Consider the following 23,452-nt stretch of genomic DNA (forward strand, 5'->3'; position numbering starts at 1 on the left):
AGGCCTTCACAGTCACCATGATCGCAACCCAACTGAACGCCTATAGAGTGGGAGATATTTGAACGATATGTCCTGTCCACCTTCATCATCAAAACACCAAATTAAGAAATATTTCTTGGACGCATGGTGTTCATCCGTCTAGTAGGGCTCCAGCAACGAGTATTGAAGCTGGTTTGGAGGTTTGTGTATTGATGGATTACCATTTTGTACAGATATATGGGAGGATGACAGAAGTTAATATTGATGGATTTTCTCATAGACTCATAGCCATTTTTCACAGAAGCCATTTTGATGTGAAACAGTAGGGTAAACACATTTTACCAATGATACCAAGTGTAGCAGAGCCTTTCCTGTAAGCCAACATGCACAAAAGCAGCACCCTGACCAATGTGTAGGATTTAGTGGCAATGCAAGCTTGCATCTGTATTTGACAACATGGGAATGACAATGGACTGTGAAGTGTGTAGGAGAAACAACATTGGCCGTGCACATGAAAAGCCGTATCTGCAGCCAGTGGTTTGCCAATATTTTATGTCAAAAAGGCAGCTGGAAAAAAGGTCTATTATCATTATTTTTGTTACTTTTATTTGAAACTACACTTCCCATAAGGCTTTTGGGGATGCACACAGGCCGTTTATGTTGCAATGAAATCAGTGAGTTATGCTGTAGGCTACTTTTTAAACTTACATTTGTTTCCATTTTTGCAGTTAGGCACCATTGAAAGTATGTCAGATTAGTTATTTGTGGTTCTTGTTTGCAAAGTATCTACAGATACATGGAGCCACACTGATATGACTATGGTGTCAGGTTTCTAAGAAGGAGTACGCATTTGATGCAGCAGTTTAAGGTGAGTATGCAGTCTGAGTTAGTCAAAGTGATGTGAAATCTCAAGCACGTACAGACTGAGCAGACACAGTTTGGTCAAATTCATTAAAGACAAAACATTTGAGCAAGAACATAACTGATTTATGAACACCAAACAAGGACCAAGAGCGAGTGAGGACAGAATCATAAGTGCCGATCGATGTCTTGAGCCTCAAGAGGATTCGTGTCACTGGATTTGAGTGAGCAGTAAGGCTTCCTTCGAGTGCTCGCAATCTGAGAAAACAGCTGGAGGAAACAGTGAGAGCAGATTTTGAGCTCAGTGCACACCAACTAGGGGATTTGCTCTCAAAAATGTTTTTACTTACAAATCTGTCCCTGTTCACTAAAACATCTTGAGTTACAGATTGGAGAACAGCTTAAATCTATTGTTGTTCTCACTCTCTTTTGGTCTAAACATTTTTAATTGAAAAATGCCTATGTGTCAGAGACAGAGAGGGAAAAGAAACACAAAGAGACTGAGTTTATATCTCAGAATGCAATTACACAACATACCAGGGTGGCTCTAGAGAAAGGGTAAAGGGCATTTGCTGCATAAACACACATGCAGGCATCTACTTTGATTGGCTGTGATGAGCGGGTGCATGCACAAAGGCAGTGACGTGCAGGTCCACAGACAGAGTGTGTGTCAGAGCAGGTTTGATTAGAGGTGAGCAGAGGGCTGGTGAAGCCACTGAGGTGAAGAGAAAGGCTATAGCCCTGTCAGGATAATTTAGAGAGAGAGAGAGAGAGAGAGAGAGAGAGAGAGAGAGAGAGAGAGAGAAAATAAATGAACTTCCTGGTCAGCTGTCAACACACGCATGCAATGTGAAAATGGGTGAGTTTTAGGGTTTTTTGCGGTTAGGGTTAGGGTAAAAGGGGAACACATTTTGCTTTTGTGATTATTGGTTCAGCTCGGCTTGCTAGTTTCAAACAAATAATAACATTTTCTTTTGTGAAAACAATTTTAAATATTGCACTTCCAAAAGCAGCATTTAAAAGCGAGTGCAGTTAACCAATGAGAACTTCTAAACACCAATGCTGATGAGGATACAGAATACACTTACAGTAACTTGTATTTAACTCTCGGTAAGCTATGCTATATACTAAAAATACATAAATCACAAAGTGTAAAAGTGGTTTTATTGTCAAAACAATTCAGTTTGAAAAGGAAGCTCGGTTTGTCAGTCAAAGCTTTCAGCCTGCTGCCTTTTGTGACTCATGTTAAAGGGTGGAAGTAAGTAAGAAAATAAACTTCAATGGATTCAGCTGCAGCTCAATGCAGATTTTAGCCTCAAGCAGAAATTTAACCTGAAACCAAGCAATGATGGTTCTTTTAACCATCAGTTGTGCACGTCATTCTGCAATCATTTCTGTACCCACATATACACAAATAGCAAACAACATAATACCCCTGGAATAGAAAAAAAAAAGAGATAGAAGATATGGATGGGCAGTGGCATTTAAGCCAGAAGAGATATAACACTTAAAGGTTAAATTTAATTTACATTAATGCTAAACAATAAATGAAAAATAGAAATGTCCAGTACCCTTCATCCATCAAAGTGCAGCTGTCATTACTGTGACCTTTGCTGTCTGGACAAAGGCAGCCTGACAAGAAATCAGTACACAATATATTGCCAGTTTGGTGTAACTCAAGAACTGGTAACACTATTGTAAGGTTAAAAATCATATACTAAAGTAATGCTTAACTAATGAAGGGCTCATGATGATTTAACATAAGTTAATGGGTATGGGATTAAGTTTGCTGGATTTTAATTATATAAAAGATTATGTAACTGTATTTATGCAAATGTTTGCATCTGTTGACCAGTTTGATAAAAAGAAATAACTTCATATTTCTATTAGAATATGTAAACACATTTCCCCCTGGGATCAATAAAGTATTTCTGATTCTGATTCTGATTTCTGTCCTGTTCTGCTTTCAGAGAGGCTGAGCAAAATAAGAGCTTTATAAGATACTTTAGCCTCCTACAAGTGGGTAGGAGGTACTCATTAGTCTACAATCATTTATAAGAGCGTTTGTGAGATGCAGTTAAAGCTCAGAAAATCAAGTGAGTTGAGATAATTTTGTCACTTAAAGTGAGAATTTTTTATTTTTGGTCGGATCAGTACAGCTCAAGTATTTCATTTATTTACAATTTTCATACCTTCAAATTCCAAATAACAAGTGATAGCCCTGGCGCAGCATGCACAAACAAGACACATTTTGAAGCAGACATTGACGCCATAAATTATCCTCAGCATGACCACTATATGTGTATATGTGTTTTCTACAACCCAACCTTGCTTTTTGGACTTTTGAACTCAATACCATGATTACGTAAAACAGAATGTACAGTGAGGAGTTGGATCGCTGACAACATCTGGTTTAGTTTATTTTTCTGTACTGATAACTACCTGGAAGACACACAGCATGCATGATTACACCTCCTGATGCACAATATCCACATTTCCGGTGCTGAGTGTAAATTAAAAATGAAAAACACTTATAAATACGCCCAAGGTCATTGAGCATATTTCTGTCTGTTTTCATCCTTTGGGGTAATGCAGTATGCTTTTGGCTACACTCTGAAGTAGCAGTAGTTCTGGGATTAGAGAGCTAAACTGGCTGAGGGAAAACTGCCATGTTCACTTCATGGACTGATTTTTTTTTTTTCTTTGGGTGAGAGTGAGTTTGGGGGGGCTGATGGTTGTCTCGCCCCATGTCACAGCACCGCCTGCGGCTGCCAAACCACACCACTCATCCACTCCAATGCTGCAGTGGAGGACTTATTAAGTGGCCAACAGTATGAGTGAAATTACAGAGCTGCTGCCTCTGCTGCTGATGTGTGTGTATCCTTTCATTATTTTTATCTTGTTTTCCCTATGACTAATATTTTTGAATTAATTTCTCACAACAATTAAACTGATTGTTAACTCTTTCAAAACATAGTTTGATTCTGATATCCACTGCACAGTTAAATTAGAATTACACAATATTTAATGTGCGTTGCAAAGAAGCATGCTCTTACATGCAATACTAATGTGTGTTTTTCTTTTCACTTATTTTTCAAACATGACATATGTTTTTGCAGTTTCAACGACAAACCATTTGATATATTGTTTTGTAACCTCCTTGCTGTGAGCTTTGGGTGCCTTTGGAGTCAGTGAAACGTACAGCTATAGATTATGTTGAAGTGAGAGAGACACAGAAACCTCTCAACTGAATTCTCTGTTCTCCCGTTCTGCCCTAAAACCAAATTGAGGCATAAATCCTCTGCCTTTTGTTGTTTTGTCCAAGTATCTGGTTCAGCACCGGCGGCCCAGAGGACAGTAAAGGGGTCCTGTGGGGTCACATTCCTGCCAAGGGGCCTCAATTTTTAGTCTCTGTCTTTCTCTGGTTCTCTTTGGTTGGTTTAAGATTTGAATTAAGTTAATATTTACCTTTAATTCACGTGCAAACAGTCTACTGCACAGATGATTATGTTCATCACTGATCATATTAAGTTTTTTAATGCCAGCGGAGACATCAGGTTTTACTCCTCAAATCTTTTTGTTCCCTATTGAAAACACAATATGTAAAGTGAAAAAACAAACACTGCCAAGTTGTTCTTTGCTTTCTTTTTTTCTTGTAATCCCATCAGATAACAGATACTAAGCTGCTGCCAGCAACACTTCCAAGCCAGAAAAGGGCACAGCCGTTGCCACAAACAGCTGAGATCTCTGTCTCTTTCAGTGGACACTATGCGTGGCCAGACTTTCATCCAAAAAGGAACAGAGGGATGAGAGAGACAGAGACAAAGAGTTGTTTGTCAACATGGCGTTAACAGTATCTAATTTAGACTCGGTAATAACTGGCATACTTGCAAAAGCAGCATGATACTATTTTGCTCAAAGGGAAGAGAGACAGGAGGGGAGATTCAGACAGTAAAACAGTGTGAGTATTACATTATTAGAGTAATTTCATTGAACATCGCGGTGAGTAGAAAGCATGAAAGAAGAAAAATTTCACAAAGAGGTTCACCATAAATTAACATGATGCTACAGCTGCTGCATGCTAGCAGAGACAGGACTCATCTGCATAATGCATAATAGCTCAAGTAAGCTGTCAAGCATAACCTGCAATAACTCTACTCCCCCGTGCCAGTGCTCTCTCAGTGTGACTAAATTTGAAACTCTACAATTGATGTCGCTTACTGCTTTCCTATTCTTAGCCTGTCTTTGTCTCTCCACCCAGTGCTCTGGACATCGTCAGCTGATTCTTTCTTCCACCTCGCCCCATTGCTCCCACCCACCTGCAAAGGTCGAGTTTAAAATTGTCATCATGTTCAGATTACACCTGCAATCTGTTCATACTGGGCTAACAGGCTTCCAATTACAGGTTTTGAAATGGTTGATTAAATTTTTAGAAGTTCCAGTTCACTCACTGACAAGGTATAATTTAACAGATCAAGAGATAAAGATGGATAATCCTATTTAGTTACCCTACAGTGGTTCTTCCTATTACTGTAACAGGAAACATTACCCCATCTCAGAGAGTATGTAACTTTACCATGGCAAAACATTAAAACAACGCTTTTTAAATGTCAGAAATTAGATCACAGAGACTCTCACTTGTAAAACCATCAGAAGTAATACGTGGGTAGTGTTCTTATCTGAAGATAGAGGTAGACAACACATAGTCATTATGTTATTTATCAAAGTCAAACCATCATGCTTTATTGTGGTGTTGTCAAAGAAGAGAAGTAGAAGAAACATTTTATTATTGAGCTTAATAATCCAATCGCAGGACAAACAGAGAACGAAGACAACATGCACTCACACACAATTTACACTCTTCTAGAATACTTCTCACTTCATTGAAACAGCAACATCTTTAAGGAAATATGTGATCTTACACTCTATGTCTACAAAACACCTTAAAGAAAATCAGCTATTAAGTTCCATGCATTCAGTCCAAGGCAAAAATCAGGCAAGATAAAGTTGTTCTTCTTATTCTACTTTTTGCTTTGAGCTAAGGGAAATTGTTTAAGGATACTTAAAACAAAACAAAACAAAAAAAAAACATTAAAAGACCCTTTTCTAATGTGCTTTCAGCATAAGTGATAGGGGAATCCAGGCCTCTTTTTGTGCAGAAATGTATTCCAAAGTTTATGTGAAAGCTACTAATGAGGCTTCAGCAGACTGAGATAGAAAGATCAAGAGGATATCTTCGTATAAAATTCTTTCTTTGTGCTACTACTCACTCCACGGCAGCTCAACAAGGAAACACTGTCCCGGAGAAGCATGTTATTTCAAGTTGCAAGTCATTTTTATTTCTTTTTTAAAGTCAAGTCGAAAGTCTTGAAATGAGTTTGACTCAAGTCAAACATGAGACACTACTCGACGAAATAAGGCAGATGGTATCTTAATCAGAATACTTAAAAGAAGAAGACTGCATAAGACTGCAGTCCCACTCTTGACAACAGATTGTGAGAGACTGTGCCAAAGTTCTGTGGGTTAAATATTAAACTTTGAGTCAGACAACTGAATTGCAAGAGCAATTCCAACACGTCCTGAACTGAGTAAACTTGTAGTACTTATTTTGCAGAGGTTATTCTTAATTAAATATTGTCATCAGTTCTTCAGAAATATAGTTGATGTTAAAACAGGTACAAAGTCAAAGTTCACAGATGTGTGTATGGCAGAGGACAGGGCAATATCACAGTTAGTAAGCCTAAAACACAGCCCTTCAAAACCAATTATGACCTGGTATTACCATAATTAACATTAGTCCCCCTTTCACTGAAAATTATGTTTGCATGTTTTAGCTTCACTGTGCAGAATGATCTATGTGCAGTTTGACACTAGAAGGATGTTTTTACATTATTCTGCTGACAGTGGAGAGTCTCTCAGTGCTCAATGAAAATCAAATTCTTTTTAGGGGTGGGGCCCATAAGCATGATTTCATCACAAATAATTTGGAAATTAATCCTGGTCCAGTATGCAATTTATACAAGTGTGGTGTAGAAACCTGAAGCCACCAGTGCCCACAGTACACTGAGAATGGACTTGAACAGTGAAGTAGGAGACATCTTGTGTCCCGCAGGAGAATTTAAGAAATTAAGAAAATTTGCATATTTGCAGATTATGGAATTTTTAAAGAGGTAGAAGGAGTAGATGCCTTTTTAGTGATTTTAATGTGGAAAAACATATCTGATACACATTATTGTTCCAGGAAACTATTTGTAAATGTATTTTTAATACATATCTGGATGGAATCTTAAATATCTGATTTAATAGTTGAAATTAAGCAAGAAAGTATTTGGATCAGACTTTCTGATTTTACAGTTGGTACTTTTTTATGCAGATGATGTAGTTCTGCTAGCAAAGAGTGATACAGATCTTCAGAGTAAATTGTACATTGCTGGTGAACTAAATAGTGACTGAATATATATAAACATATAATTTTATAAAAAAGGGGATAAAAGTATGTTTGTGTTTCATACGTGTACTAAATAAGATTGTAAAGATCTTGGTTACAATACGCACTGTCCAGTTTTGGATTATGCTGCAGGTATCCAGGGTTATAGAGAAACAAAAAGTGATAGCCAAAAGGAGCTATGCATTGTTTTATGGGCTTGCATAAAATGGCCCCAAAATGTGCTCATATGGTAGGGTGACAAGCTGTAACTATTGAATAGGTTAATCAACATGCCTGACATAGACTAAACAAATCTTTTATTGGGATTGGTCAAATAATTGTGCATGGCCAAGGGAACCTGCAGAGTAACTTTGGTTTAGAAATAGGTTGCCTTGAACTGTTAGTTATTTTAAGTCTCTGCTATTTAAAAATGATGAAGAAAAATGGTCAGCAGAAATATTAAGCAAACCAAAACTGAGAACACCATCCCGAGCAATATGTCACCCTAATCATAAATAGAGCTCGGAGGTCTATTTGTGCTCAGTTAAGATCTGGCATCCTACCTTTGGCTGTGGAAACGGGATGTTTTCATTCAGTCCCAGAGGAGGACAGAGTGTGTTACCTGTTTGATGTGGATGAGGATGAGATTGACATTTTTTTAATATTCTACCGTCCATGTTATCATTACCTTGGAGCTTTTCCTGAAAATGTCAACTGGGCAGTGTGTTTGTTATGACAGATGATTGTAGATTACAGTGCCTGCTTCAATTATACATAACCATGTATTGGCTTGCTTTCTTTATTTTTTCTCCTGCCTCTGAAGGTACTGTCAGTAAACACATGTGTGCATTATTATGTATATGACAAAAGTAACTCTGACCACATCTGGAGATGATCGGCCCTGTGATACGTTTTCAACCAAATGTAAATGCAGTTTATACAGTTTGGCCACATTTTTCTAAAACACTTTCATCCATTGGGTTGAAAGGTCACCTAACTCTGCCTCTTCATGCATTCTCAGGCTGCCTCGAAAGCTAAAACAACCCCTTATACAAAAGAAAATCAAGAAGAACCCATTCAGCTGCATTGCTTCACTTGACCTGGCGCATGTTTGTTGACAAGTCCCAGCTTCACCAAGCCAATTTGTATAGTGAGATCCAATGACAGTGTGGGCAGGTTAAAGATAACATGTATTACTAACAAGTTAATACAAAGGTCTGTGATCAAATGTCATTATCCAGATAATGTATCCAGATTATGTGTTGAAACCAGATGTAAATGGGGTCTTTACCTGTAACATAAGCCAGGACATATTGTGTGCATCAATGTGTTTTCCTTTGAATGTGCACAAGAGTGTCCTATATAGTTGCTTTTTTGATGAGACATTTATCATGCAATGTGTGTGTTTGCACTTTAGCCATTTAGTTGTTCAGTTATGAATATATTTATGCACATGTGGTCACACCATGTAACAGCATATGGGTGTGTTAGAATGCACTTGAATGTTGGCACTGAATATTTTAAAAGTGCAGTAATTTCACATTTTATGATCAGTTTAAACTTTAATTGGAACAACTTACACATGTTGCATGTGAGTCTTAATGTTTATGGGTTAATGGGAAATGTAAGGTAGTAACACTGCCAAGACTAGGAGCTTGAGTCCAACTGGGATCCCACATGCTTAATAATGTATAAATTTAAATGGCACAATAATGCACTTGAGAAAAAGAGTCCATCACTCGGCATTTGGTAATATAACGTTGCGAGGCAGCTGGACTCGCAAGATCACTAAATCACAAAATCATGCAATAATCCATTCATAATCCAGGCTTCATTCTATGCATTTGTGGCCAAACTATGTGGTAGTGGACCAATCAGCATCCTTTTGAGGAAGTACAGTATGACTTCCCAGACGGTACTGTGTAATAAACAATCTGGTGCAGTCAGGTTAATGTTAAATCAACATACTGCTGTCTGAGGTAGAGGGAAATGCCTCATTATGTAAATCATTATGTAAAAATTTCCTGGTTTCAATTTAATAAAGAGGGGAAGATACACTCTTTGTAAAGAAGAAGGGCATTTATGCATTATAAAGCAGCATTAGTGAAAGAATAAGGCACTGGATCTGCTCCATAGTATGTTTTCTATTTGTGCCTTCCATTTTCTATATAGTTACATACATTTAATTTTACCATTCAGGCTACTCTTTTAAATACAGCTGTATGTGTTGATACACAACCACAGTTTCCCTTGACATCAACTGAGCATTGGGTGTCTTGCTCAAGGGCACCATCTGATTCACATGACTGTGTTCACACGTTTATGGTATGTGTGAGATTGTGTGCACTAATTCCTTTGTGTTATGCGTTTGTGAGGTATGTGAGACTGTCTCCCATTGTCTAAGAGTGGGTGTCGAGTATAACCGCATATGATGGTGTGTGTGTGTGTGTGTGTGTGTGTGTGTGTGAATGTGGCACATAATGTGGCTTCCACTACTAAGGTGCTGAAATACTTGTTTGTCAATGGCGGATAACTGCTAATGGCTATTCCACTATGGAGAGGGCACGCACACTTAGATAGACAGACAATTCACACATAAAAAACTACACATGCACACATGCTTCACTGACTAGAAGTGCCACAGTGCTGCTCATTAGTTGCTGAGGCGTGACAGTGAAAACTAGGTTACTGCTTTTCCAGTGCACACACGTATACCACACACGCATAAACAAACACATACACAAATCCATAGGCGCACACCAGTCGTGACCAGCTATAAAACAGGTTAATACAGAGAGAGAAGGAGGCAGCGGAGAGCCTTGACAACAATAAAGCAGAGCTAGGGGGGTATTCACCTTTTTATTGCTAATTGGGGATATGAGAGAGTTAGATAAATGGAGAGATGAAAGAGAGACAGAAGGGAGGAACAGTCCTTTTGATGATAATAAGAGATGTTAATTTAGTTACAGCTCATATTTCTGCAAGATCAATTTGACAAAGAGAGGTGGAAGGAGAGGATGAGTGCTTTTATTAATCTCTTAATTTCCATATGAGTTTTTACAGGACGTGTAGCCAGAACAGTAAAAAGCCTGTGAAGGTGATGCTGCACCTCTGATACCTGAGGTCAAAGTAATATATAAGGGGGGATCGTCACAGACATATGAGCCGTAAAATCAGGTGATCAGTGGGGAGCAGTGGGCTATTTGTCCCAATTTACCAACGGCTACAGTGTGGAGATTAAACTCATCTCATGTTATCAAGAGGGATGCGGTGTGTTACTGAAAATACTGTTCAGATCTATCTTGGTTTGAACACTGACACAGAGTAGGAATTCACAGTAAACCCACTGGATTTAATTTATTTTTGCTCTAGCTGATAGGTGTACTGATAAGATGCAAAGCATGACTGAGCCAAATGAGACACAATGACCCATACAGTAAACATATTTATGTAAGAGCTTTACCATGTAAGACCAAATGTTTTATTTTGGTCCAATTTGGGATTTTTTGCTCAATTTATTACTAAATCCCCTCTAGTAAATTGGTAAGTCCCGCATCATAAGCAGTGGAGAAAAAATGCTGATGGAAGCCATTTAATCGGTGCACCAGTGTGTTATTCAAGCCGAAATAGACCTTTTTCATTTCAGACCTACACAGAAAATCCTACATTAATTTCCTACATGGGTTGTTCTTATATGTGACCTATGAGAGAGGATTTCCACAAAATAAATAGGCTGTAAAAATCAAATATGTGGTGGTCACTGTAGCATCAAGTGGCATAATAGTGCTGAAGCCACTGTCACAAACAGAATGGAGGAATTAAAGGTCACTAGTTCAAATCCCTGACCTTAAACAATCTGGAGACTGAATGCCACCTGAAATCTTTACCCTAAAATAGCTTATTTATTATTTAAAACCAATTAAGCTGGGCGAAGATTGACTGAGCATGCCCTTTCCAGCAATCCAATGCATATGCAATCACACCTGAGAGCTAAGAGAGCTTATTCACTTAATACAACGTGCAGTATACAGTGTATATTGCACATTTTATGTTAGCATGCAAGTGAAAACTAAACATTTGACAATGTAAGTTCTCAGAATAGTTGATACTCTCAGGATATCAACACCAACTTACTGTATCAATGATCACAGCATACTACTGTATTTATAAAATACTAATAATCAGCTTCTGGTTTCCACAAGAGTTTCTTCTCAATTAAATAATATTTTAGTAATAATTTCCCTTTCAGTCTCTGTAAATGGATGAACTTAATTTTGAGATGCAAACAGCTTTAAGAAAAATCTGTCTTGTGCATCAACCTCATAATGGCGCTGGAGAAAAAGATCACAAAACTCATTGGAATTAATCTGCTGGGGACCATGAATGTCTTTAAAAAATGTCCTGGCAACTCTTCCAATAGATGTTGAGATACTGTGGATGGAATATGGCACTGTATAGCAAACTGTATGACTTTGTATTTTTGTTATCTTTGTCTAATTACTGCTTTTTAGGAAACATGATAATGTAATAAGTATATTTTTCCACAAATAACCTACAGTATCATTTTAAATATTAGAGACCTGTTTGTTATATAATGAAACAACCCAATATCCCCTGGAAATTACATCCAGTACCAACATTCAACAGAATCGTTCAATATTAAAGTTCTTGTCTGAAAATAGGGTTGGATTTAAAAGACTGCTGCTGTATGAATAAGATCTATCTCTGAATAATCTTACTGACTTTTGAGTCCCCCGCAGGTCAAGGGACTCAAATTGCTGATCGTCCAGTCATATGCAGTCCAGAATCAGAAGTTAGTAAGCCTCCTGCTGTCCTGAACTGTAGCCCAGAAGTGACAAACTGCTCCAGCTGAGCAGAGAGGTCAGCAGCGTAAGACTGTGGCTGTAAGAGACAGCTCCCAACTTTCAGCATTATGCACATGTCTCGATGCCTCAACCACTCCTCCCTCAGGTCATTGCTATAAATACCAATGTGTTACTATTTGACCAGTCTGGTTAGATAAATGTTTGGAGAAATCCCTTTTAGCCTTTTTGGTGGCTATACACGACTGCGTGTCACAAGCTCATGATGTTGTGGGCTTGAATCCTGCACACAACCACTTTGACTTGTCATCATGTACTTTCCGTGAAGCTGAAATGCCACGAAAAAAAATTCTTCAAAAGAAGATTCCAGTCTGATGCACTGGTTGAGTGAACCACTGCGACAGGCCCGCTATGTCGCCGTTATGTAAGGTTAAATGTAATGTATGAGAGCAGCGGCCTGGATAAATGGGCTGTAAAATCTGCTCTCTGGTTCTCAGTGAGAGGACTGATGTCTTGGACTTGGAGGACAAGTGGAAGTTGTGTTCATAGTTTCTATTTATACTGTGATAATAGACAAATGTGACAAAATGCTTGCAAGCATATTGTTATATGGGTAAATAAAATACAGTTATCAGACAAACTGTTCAGTAACAGGCATGATTGATACATTGCTAAATCAGTTGGTTAATGGTTAGCAATAGATTAATAAATTAGTATTTGGATACAGTCTTCACATTTTCTTGATAAAACTGTACAGTTTTATCAGGAAAATGTGAAGACTGTGAAAGATAAGCTTAAATACTTAAGATCTTTTTGACTGCTGAACGGATTAGGAAATCTTTGAGCTCCAGTAATTACGATGGGGATTTTCCTTTATATCCATATATACTATATAGATTAACACATTTGAACTTGATGCCATTAACTGGTTTGTGTTTAATCTCAAAATAGCTGATCAGCTGTATGGGGCTTTTTATCATCTTTCAGCTCATTGTTTTTGGTTTTATGGTTCAAAACTTTTCTTGAAGTTGAGTTTCACAGCTCTCACCATTACTTCCAGAAACAGTAAGCAGCTGTTACCAGAAAGTATCATAGTAACTAACAGCAGACAAAGTTAGCAGGTAGCTGGTGAACATAATGGTGCATTTATCTGCTATATAGCCAAACATAAAAAATAAGCTAAAAGGAGAGTGAATATTGGATGTCCATTCATCAGGGGAACAGAAACTCAACCCAAAATGAATGTTTAGTCTGCTCAATGTGTAAAAGGGAAACTGTTTTTGTAACAGGCCAACTGCTTTAATCGTGACAGCATACTTTCCCTTACCATAACATTTTATGAATAATTACATGAATATTAACTAAAAGAAATGTTGGAATTTAACCTTTAAAACTATTTTTTGAAATGTAATCCATGGTTAAAATTGGTCAGTAAATAACAATCTGTTCAGCGAGTGGGTTACAATAGTAAAGCTGAGTGGATTGTGAACACACACACACAAATACACAGAATGGGTGGTTTGTTCATTTGGAAAGCAAGTGTGACAAGAGAGGCGGTTGATGTCCCCCAGCATTACAAAAGATCTACAACTAATTAGGAAGAGATGTTCACAGTCTGCGTTAGCAAGGGTGATGCCAGACACTCTCAGCACCCCTTCAATTCCTTTTCCCTCACAACTATAGACAGACACAAGTGTTTCTACTGCTCACCAATTATGGCTAGGCCTTTGGGCTCACTAATCCTCTCAAAAGAGTATAAAATGAGATCTTTGAACCAAAGTTAGAAACAATTTTTCCATTGGTGAGCCCATATTGATTGGAGTGCAGTAAACTGCTTTTGCTGCAGCTAACTGCGGATTTCAAAAGCTGAAACCCCTCAGTGCAGTGCATAAGCATGACCTCAGGTCAATATTTGAATTTCCTGTGTTGTTATTTTGTCACTCGTTGGATTTGGATCTGTATTTACCTCCCTTCTGAGGAACTCTCATGGGAAAGGAGGGGGGGAGAACTGACGAAGGAGACTGACTAGAGAGAGGAAGTGTACGAGGGAAGTTATCTAATAATACACATGAAAAACAGCTCAGTCTTTCTTGTCCTTCTTTCATCTCTCATTCTCAATCTATCTAATTAGCCAAAGTCTAGTGGGCGGGTCGGCCCACAGGATGCACACAAACACACACACGGAAACACACAACATACATATATATATCAGCGCTATTAAAACTTTCACTATCCAGCCCCACCTACCTAATTTATCTCTCTCTGTCTCCCCTCCCCCCATCTCTCTCTCTCTCTCTCTCTCTCTCTCTCTCTCTCTCTCTCTCTCTCTCTCACTGACGTCCCCTTGAGTCCTTCACATCAGAAATACGTGGTCCTCTGTCCGAGCAGACCAGAAACAGCAAGAGCCGGGTCCTTTTTATAAAATCTATGCATCTATGTCGTCTAGAGAGCTCAACTGGGGGGGGGGGGAAAGGACAGAAATTAACATTACTGTCTCTGGTTTGCAACATCACAGACTCATAAAATGTATCTGTAAGCAGTGGGGGGTCAGCTACACTCTCTGTCTCTCTCCTCCTCCTCCTCCTCCTCTTCCTCCTCCTCCTGCTTTCTTGTGTTAACATTGTTGCCTTAAAAAAAATTCATGCCTGCTGGTGCTGCAGGATGTCAGCCAAGCAACTACTGACAAAGTAGTCATTCTACACTGATGCAACAAACGCTTATCTGTTCAAGAAAAATTTGAATTTCATCATCGAGAAGTCTGTATCTCGTCTCCTGCAGTAGACTTTTCAATCTTGAGAAAAACATTGGAAATACAAAGACTTAAGTTAAAGGACATGTTACGATTTTTCCATCCTAAAAGACCAGTGTGTAGGATTTTGCAGCATCTAGCGGTGAAGCTGCAGATTGCCAGTAACTGAACACCACTCACGTCTGTATTTGACGACCTGGGAATGAGTTTGGGCTGTGAAGTACAGTCAGTGTTTGGTCTGTCTGCTCTGGACTTTGAGGACATTCAAGTCAAATCAAGTGGTATCTCCCCAAAGTTACAGTTGCCCTTTTTACGACAAAAAGGTCCTTTCTTTCCCCGGCAGTGTTCTGTTGAGTAGAGAGAGATACGTCCTGGTTCTCACATGTTGGTTTGTTGCCTGGACTCACTATCACCAATAATACACACAGCTGCCAGGCAAGATGCTCTAAACATGGTTGTAGTCTAGGGATCACCTCATAGCCAGATTAGACAGAAGGGGAGGTTACAACGGCCAATATCTAGTGATGTACAAAAGGCATGTAAGTATTTTATTAAGAAAGACTTAAAAGAATCTGAAACTATCCTTTAAATCAGCTGGATTTCTGGAAGCTTTGTTCATCATGAAGCCACCCAACGAAAATGTATTAACTTGAGTTTTTCTTTTAATAACTTTTTCATTTTGGAAGAGGAATTGATTAAAAGCTTGCCCAAAACCAAGACTTATTAAAGGTAACAGGCCACCTGCAATGTACTGTACCAACAGACAGTACTGTCTCATGACCCACTGAGCCTCACACTTTTGTTGGAGTACTCTGCTTCAGCCATTTTGATTGCTTACAGGATATTCAGTCATTCCAGTCAAACTGTCAGAATTGCCAGATGTTTTCTCTTGAGATGTTCCTCAAAGTATTACCCTTTTGTCATTTCACTACCGTCTAGTGAGTCGCTTGTGTGTGTGAAATATTCCAAATGAATTCAAATTGAATCCTGAGCCGTTAGATGAAAGACGATCGTGTCAGGGAAAGAGGATTAAAGTGTCTCTCTGTGCCAATCCCTTCATATCTATGAGAAAGAGTGAAGACTCCTTTCCCTTTATCCATTCTGTACTCATTGGCCCAAAAAGTACCAGAAAACAAACTGCTTCTGTCAGGACACAAATGATGCTGATGACTTCAGTGGTAGATGTTCTTTTGATTTGTATCAACTCTGTGCTCTATTGATTAAAGTACACTGTTAGTCTTTAAAAGTGCCTGTAAGACTGACAGAATAAAAGCATCCTAGACGTATAAATGAACTGCCTGAATTGGGATAATTGTTAAGTAATCTTGGGATGTAAAATAAAAATGTTCACAGCAAAACTTATGTTTTAAATGGGGGGTGAAACAGTAATGAGACAGCCTGGTGCTGCTGTGATGAGTCATAGCTTTCTCTTTCTGTAAAAATAACCCCTACAAGAAGCAAAGAGCAGAGGAACCTTGCTTGAACACCTTTGAATTCATGAATACAGCAGTTTGGTGTATTTCCAGTATGCATTTAAACTGTGAAGAGGTGTGTTCACTTTTCTTTTTTCATAAACACTGAGACGTCTAGAACTACAAAACAACAAAAATGAGGACACTGAGTACATTTTTATTGGACTCCGCAATGTTAAATGCTTAGTTTGGGGTTAGGGGATGGGATTCACATTACAGTTCAGCTGAGGGTAAAGCATTTAGTGGTTGGCCTTAGTGTTAGAGGTTGGGGAATGAACCCAACTCCGCTGAAAGTCTTCATGTGTCTAAAATTACAAATGCTGTAAATATATGTGTATTCAGCAGAGAAAGAGACAGGAAAGGAGGCAGATGAGACTGGAGATGTTCCAGCATTACACGGCTTTATCAGCTGATCGGTCTTATCATACTTTTGTAATGATGGCAATGCATTATGAAGGAAATTGAATCATTTCAGAAAGTCCACGTCCAGCACTTTGTCAAACTCTCATTAAATCTACATAATTAGTGGATCCAGTGTACTAGACGTGGAAGTAACAGATCACGTGAGAGAAACTCCATATACATGCCGTGATCACACTGTAAGAGATAAAAAGAAAAACTAAAAACAAAATTACTATAGCTTTATAATCTTCCAAAAATATTCAACCACAACTATATTTAGATCTTGTATTATAAATCACAATGAATTCACGTGGCTATTTATACACAATCATGTATTACCACTTTTTAGCCATTTCAACTTAACGTAATGATTAGTCGATAATAAAGTGCTACAGGCAAGCATATTTAAGTTAAAAATAAAATATGTATTCTCCCTTTAGCTAAGATTAACATAAAATGTGTCAAAATAGTGCACATCACATAAGAAATGCAGCTTTAATCTTCTTAATTCAAACATACTTCACATATACTGCAGTTACTGCAAAACACATTTTAATAACACTGCATTTCTTCTAAATTTAACCGAGGGATGTTAACTGCTTGACAGAAATGTGGTGCATTGGGCAAATACAGCAGTTTTCCTAGTTTAAAAACACACAACAGTGTGACATTTCCCTTCGTTTGAAAGACACACCTTTATGCTGACACAAAATAATAACCCAGCACTGCTTATCAAATGAATAAATGTGATCAACAAGAGATTATTTAACCACGCTGGACCATTGCCGGGTTGTTCTGTTCAGTACAAAACAAGGCCCACACAGACACTGTTCATACAGTAAGGTTTACAGCTCAGCAGTCACCTAATTGTGACAGTTATGACATCATGATTGTTACTGTGGCTTTTACAGTCTTTTAATAAGAGAAAGTAGCACACTATGTATTACAGCTGAGCTGACAGCAGGCACTGAGGGGAGCCCAACCAGCCCCCCTGCTAAAAGCTACTGATTCAGTCAGTGACTTCAGTCTGTAAATTGGACAATTAATCTAACTGATTTTTGTATAAAATCTGTGATGTGCAGCTATGTTAATATGTCTTCAAGTAATTTTGACCAGACTACAAAATGAAAGTCTTGGCCATTGTCTTGCTAAAATGCTCTGTACAGTTTAAACTTGACTCACGATTGTTTCCTCAAGAGAGAAGCAGCACTCCGTGTCTGAATGAGTGACAGACTGCTGGCTGAACACATCATTGTTTGAAGCTGATCAACTTAAAAGCCCTGAAATAAGACCTCCAAGAAGTGAAGTTAATGCTAGTTCCCCGAGTATCAAGGTTGTCAGACGTGACTTTATGGCTGTTTGTCATTATTACAGCTATGGTCAATAACACCACTTCTGATTGTTAGTAGTTATTCTACTAATATAAAATCCTGAATGTAAGCTAAATAGGTATAATTTTGCACAGACTAGAAAAGATTATTTTTAATTTGAGCAACTGATTTTTTGAAAAAAGCACAATAGTATTAGTTTTAAATGACCAGTGTGTAGGATTTAGTGGCATCTAGCAGTGTAGTTGCAGATTGTAAATTACTTTCTTTACCCTCCCCTTCCAAGCAAACAACGCTGGCCACGAGAAGCGTAAATGGCACTATGTACAGCTAGTGTTTGGTTTGTTCATTCTGGGCTAGAAATATGCCGGTTCAACATGGTGGACTCCATGGAAGGCGACCCGCAGCGTGTGTAGACAAAAAAGGCTCATACCAAGATACAAAAACATAATGATTTTCAGGTGATTGAAATGAAAACATAGTTATGCATATTATATTCCATTTCTGCCAGTAGCTCCTCCTAAACGTTACTACCTAGACCCTTAGGGTTTTTAATGCCTTTCTTACACATCACTATAGAGAGATGACAGGATGGAGAGGAGGGATGACTTAAGCCAGACGTGAAGCTCAGATGTTGTGCCTTGGGCCACCGCAAAATGTATCCCGTTTACAGTAATTCAAGTCAGAAAAAACAAGATATTTTCCTCAAATCGTTCTGTTCTTGTAGGATTTAAGACGGGGCTCTCTTGCATAACACATCCCCAACCAACAAGTGGGTGTTGAAAACATCAAACGAATATATTCATTTTAATTATTATTATTTACTGTTGTTTTGTCCTAGTGAATGACAGAATCTTCTAATTTTTTCACCTTCACAACGGAGTAAACATGCACTATATCTCAACTAGAATCAATAAATTCAGCGTCTTCATAGGCCTAGTAAGCATGATTGCAATGACCTGATAATACTACACAAATGTTGGAAAAAGAAATTACAGCCACTCCAATAAGCTAATCTAACATTTAGAGGAGCCTACACCCACCAATTGAACTGATTAACTTACTGAATACTGCAGGATCTGGTTATCTAGCTGAGAGAGCACTCTCCAGCAAGAATTAGAGGTGTAATGTTATCTTCCTATCTAATGTTTTGTTTTCAGCATCCCTATTTGTTCTGCTCACTGAAGAGACATACAACTTTAAGGTGACGTATGCATTTTTAAGCAGATTTGAATTTTTGTACAGCCACCAAAATGTATTCCATATGGAAAAAGAAGTTCACCCCTAGTTTGAGCCTTTTTTCATCTTCCTACATGTGAAAATGTGGCAGTAAGCCAAAATAAATAAATAAAAAATACAAGTGAACAGGGTAGTTAAGACAGACTTTCTACCTGCGAACAAACAGCAATCATTATAATTAAAGTTGACTTATAGGGTTAGCGATGTAGTGAGTGGGCGAATAAATTCAGTCATTTGCAAATTAGATGGTTTGTCTTCACATTCCAATACTAGAGAAATAAAAACTCAGAGAAAAACTGTTTTGTTTTAATACTCAAAACCATAGAGAAGGTCCATTGATACACAAAGTTACCACATATATTTTAAACAACGGATCCACTCAGCAATACACAGCTGTACAAATCCCTGTCTGGGTTACAGTACAGAGATTAAGCTTCCTCTTGATATCATTATAAATTGTATTGTAATTGTAAGTGTGCTCATATGTGATCTCCCTCACACTATTCCCTGACTGTAGCCACTTCGCAGATGCACTGCTATGCTCCACTTTAAATAAAGATTATGCTGTTTACACTTCACCACATAGGGTGACAGGTACTAATTCTATTATAAATCTGTCACCATATCATAACAAACCCACAGGTTAAGTGATTAATATAATGATAAAGTGAGATATAAAAAAGGATTTTGTAGTCTACACCAGTGGTTCTGAACCTTTCAGGTGCCAAGGACCCTCAAATCGATACACATCAGGCCACTGACCTGTATTTGATAAGATGTAGTCTCAGGGATCCCAGACAGATAAGATTTAATTATTGCATAACTGTCTATATTTTAGAGTGGCAGATTAACAGTGAAAAGCGGGAAATCTATTAACAGAATAGTCATTCATATACATTCTCTCATTGGGCTAAAAATGAAATTAAAATATTCCTCTGAACCTTCCTAAGAACCCCAGTTTGAGAACCACTGGTCTACACAGCAGAAACAATTATTGAAGGTCATTTTAATATGATTATTGAGTACCACAAACACACCAGCTCCTGGAACAACACTGCATTTTTTAAAGTTGTATGGAACATAAAACTCCCATTCTTGTCTCTGGGTGTGAAGAGAGTGATTGAACTCGTTTATTCAGCCCCCATAAACATAATAAGTACTCCAAACCCATTTGTTTCAAATTGATTATGAGTATGAGGAACCTATTTCTTCACGTCTTCTTCAAGATTTTGTCTTCTGGTATTTTCCAAACAGAAGTCATAGTTTGGCTTAACCACCTTCCTCTGTCTTCATTACACACACCAAAGCAGCCACATTGTGAAAGACTCACCTACAATGAACCACAGGAGCGAATGTTTCTGCAGAGCTGCCCCGGTCTGCGATCCCATCCTGTCGCTCTGAAAATGATCCACTGACTGAAGTTTGGGAGGGAAGTGAAGCGGAGAGCAACTAACAAGAGCTCAGAGAGTAATAGGTAACATCACAAGTGAGAGCTGGGGAAGAAATCCATGTAATGCAGGCGTCCGATCAATCAACCACAACAGAAGCCTCTGCTATTTCACCTTGCGCAAAGTGCTCGGGTAGGATGGGGTGGGGTGGGGTGGGGGGGGAGCCAAGACTCGTCCTTCTTCCTGCTGTACCTGAACTCCCCCGAGTCTTCTTGTCACCGATCCTCTGTCATCCAGACATGAAACATACTGACACGTAAAGTTGTAGCAATCTTTCCCACGAGCAGTCCTGAGGTGTTTTGGGGAATCCGGAGAGCGCCTGTGAAGTGTGCAGTGCTGGGAAACTGTGCTGAGCTGTGCGCAACGGGACGCACCAGCCTGGGACCGGTGGAGCTGAGAGACTGAGTCAACTAGGGTTCACTGCTTCTCTCGGGGAGGACACGGCTGCGGGTGACACGGGATAGACCCAAACAGCAATTACTGCGCACGGAGGGGAATCAGGGTGGTTTGGATGAGGGAGGAGGCACGGGACTCCTTATGGTACTTTTCCATTGGTTAATCGGACACAAAGCAGCCTATGACAAAACACCTCATAAATTAATAAACAAAAGTAATTGAATAGCCTAAACTAAATGTATTTCTGGAAAATGCTGTGATACCATTTGAAACAGAATACAGGTATAACATTATTACCGAGAGAGAAGCACAGACTTTTAGATATCCTAGTGTCACCATAGGAGATAAAAAAAATAAAAAAAAACAGTGTGAATGGAGTCATTTTACCTGAAAGAAAAAAATGTGGGTCAAACTTCTCCACAAACAACTTCTAAACGTTATTTCCTGAAGCCACATGATTTAATGGGTGAAGAGCGCAATGTGCACCAAAAGTGAAAAGTAGAATATTCCACCTGTGGTACGCATGTGAAGACAGTTGAAGTTTGGATTGGAGGGGTCCACAGTTGCCCGACACCGCTATCTTGTGGTCCTCCTGGGTGTTACAGCGCAAGTGGACCTCAATTTACAGGAGCCCTAATTGTTCAGTGTGTGGGCTGATGTAGCCTTGTTCATGTTTTATATTTTTTCTCTTTAATTTCATTTACATCCGCATATATGATAAGGATCAAATAACTTTGTCTAATTGTTCAATTATATTTACGGTTTAGACAATTTCTCAGCCTAATTTTCCTTCTTTTTAATGTAGTGATACAGGAGAGATCAAATATGTGTGTTTTTGATCATGACATGCGCTTTCTTAAAAGGTAAAGGTGTTTCTTGTTCACAGTTCAATACAGTTAATTATGAGAGGGGAAAAAAACATCAGTGGAATACTACTACTACTGCAGCAAACCAGCAGTTTATATTTGGATCTGCCTCACTCAATATACTGTGCTGTTTCCTTTTGAGTCCACTGTTAACCCAAAAATCCAGTTTCTAGGTTGATTTCATGATAGAAAACGTACTTTTTTCTGTTACAAGCTATCATTTACCTCTAAGAGTTTACTCTGCATGAAACATTCAAACCCCACTCCATGTTTCAATTAAATGGAAATATTGTAGATGTTTTCATCATCATTTAATACAAATTTCCCCCAAAACACTTAAAAGCAAACGTCAAACTGGCAAACTTTGCCTCTGTTTTTGTGGATCATTAAAGGAATCATCAAGACAGGTCCAGAAAGTAGAGACATATTAATGTGCCTAACTGTTTTTGACAACCAATTTGACTCTCACACACAGAGGAAATGAATGTGAAAATGTGATACGATAATTAATATACAGAAACATACCATTCAACAAGAGCAAGCAGTTTAATGCTCATAGGGTTAAATACATGGATATTGTTTTTCCATTACAATAAAAACACAATTCTCTGTGTAGTCCCCTCGAGTTTTTGTCACATTTCATTTGCAGGATTAATCAAGCTGGAAATATAGAGCTTGTTGGCGCCATTTGAAGTGTATAAAGAGTGTCTCTATTTTGCTGCAGTTCACTTTGAACCCAGTGTGAAAAGGCACATTCATTTGTATGAAGATGACTCATCTACGTGGGTTGGTAGGGTATGTAGTTTTAGCTACACCTGTGCTGTTTTATGTTGTGCCAAATAGGCCTACCTTTGTGGGGCTTTGTGATGTTACATGAGAGCAACCACAGAAGCTCCCAGACAACAAAACCTCAGAAAATGAAATGACAGCATGGAAAACTCCGACTGATAAATCATGTCCCACCGACAGAGAGTCAGGATCTGAGGATAAGGTCAATCAGGATGACACAGAGGCAACAAAACCACCAATGGTTGGCTTCACAAAGAGGGCAACAGATAATGTTTTAAACGTAAAAATCTGAAACTGCAAGAAGCTGAGGACAACTCATATCAGCATGTGCCTATAATAAATAAAACAATTAATTATTTATAATTTATTTATTGATTTCTGATGCCACCTTTAGATATTTCTGCTCAATGTTTTACTCATGTGCCACAATAATGTTTCTTAGTTAAAATATCTTCATTTGAGGTTCCAAGCAAATATTGATATATTTGATTGATTAAATTAGCATATATTTCCCTGTAGACCCATCCCTGCTTCATAGGTGTCTGAAGTTCAACAGACTTACATCTTTTAACCCCAAGGGGTCAGTACAGCAGCGTTTTTTGTCAATGCAAGTTCTAGTGTGGAGTTGTCCTTTAAACTGCATCATGAGGACCTGTGACCATCTGAAGGTAAG

The 23,452-nt window shown here is 38.5% G+C and overlaps 1 protein-coding gene across 2 annotated transcripts in view; it reads right to left on the reverse strand.

Annotated features, from left to right (window-relative positions):
• The window catches only part of ramp1 (receptor activity modifying protein 1), a 57,533-nt gene extending 36,294 nt beyond the window's left edge, over nt 1–21,239 (reverse strand). The window contains exon 1 of one of the 2 annotated variants that reach the window (XM_051404863.1): nt 20,611–21,239. In XM_051404863.1, coding sequence (XP_051260823.1) covers nt 20,611–20,668 — 58 coding nt within the window. In that variant the 5' untranslated portion in view covers nt 20,669–21,239. The remainder of the gene's footprint in view (nt 1–20,610) is intronic. The other variant, XM_051404864.1, reaches the window with a different exon arrangement.
• Nucleotides 21,240–23,452: the final 2,213 nt, after the last annotated feature.

The sequence above is a fragment of the Dicentrarchus labrax genome, unplaced genomic scaffold (genome assembly GCF_905237075.1).
Source record: "Dicentrarchus labrax unplaced genomic scaffold, dlabrax2021, whole genome shotgun sequence".
NCBI lineage: Eukaryota > Metazoa > Chordata > Actinopteri > Moronidae > Dicentrarchus > Dicentrarchus labrax.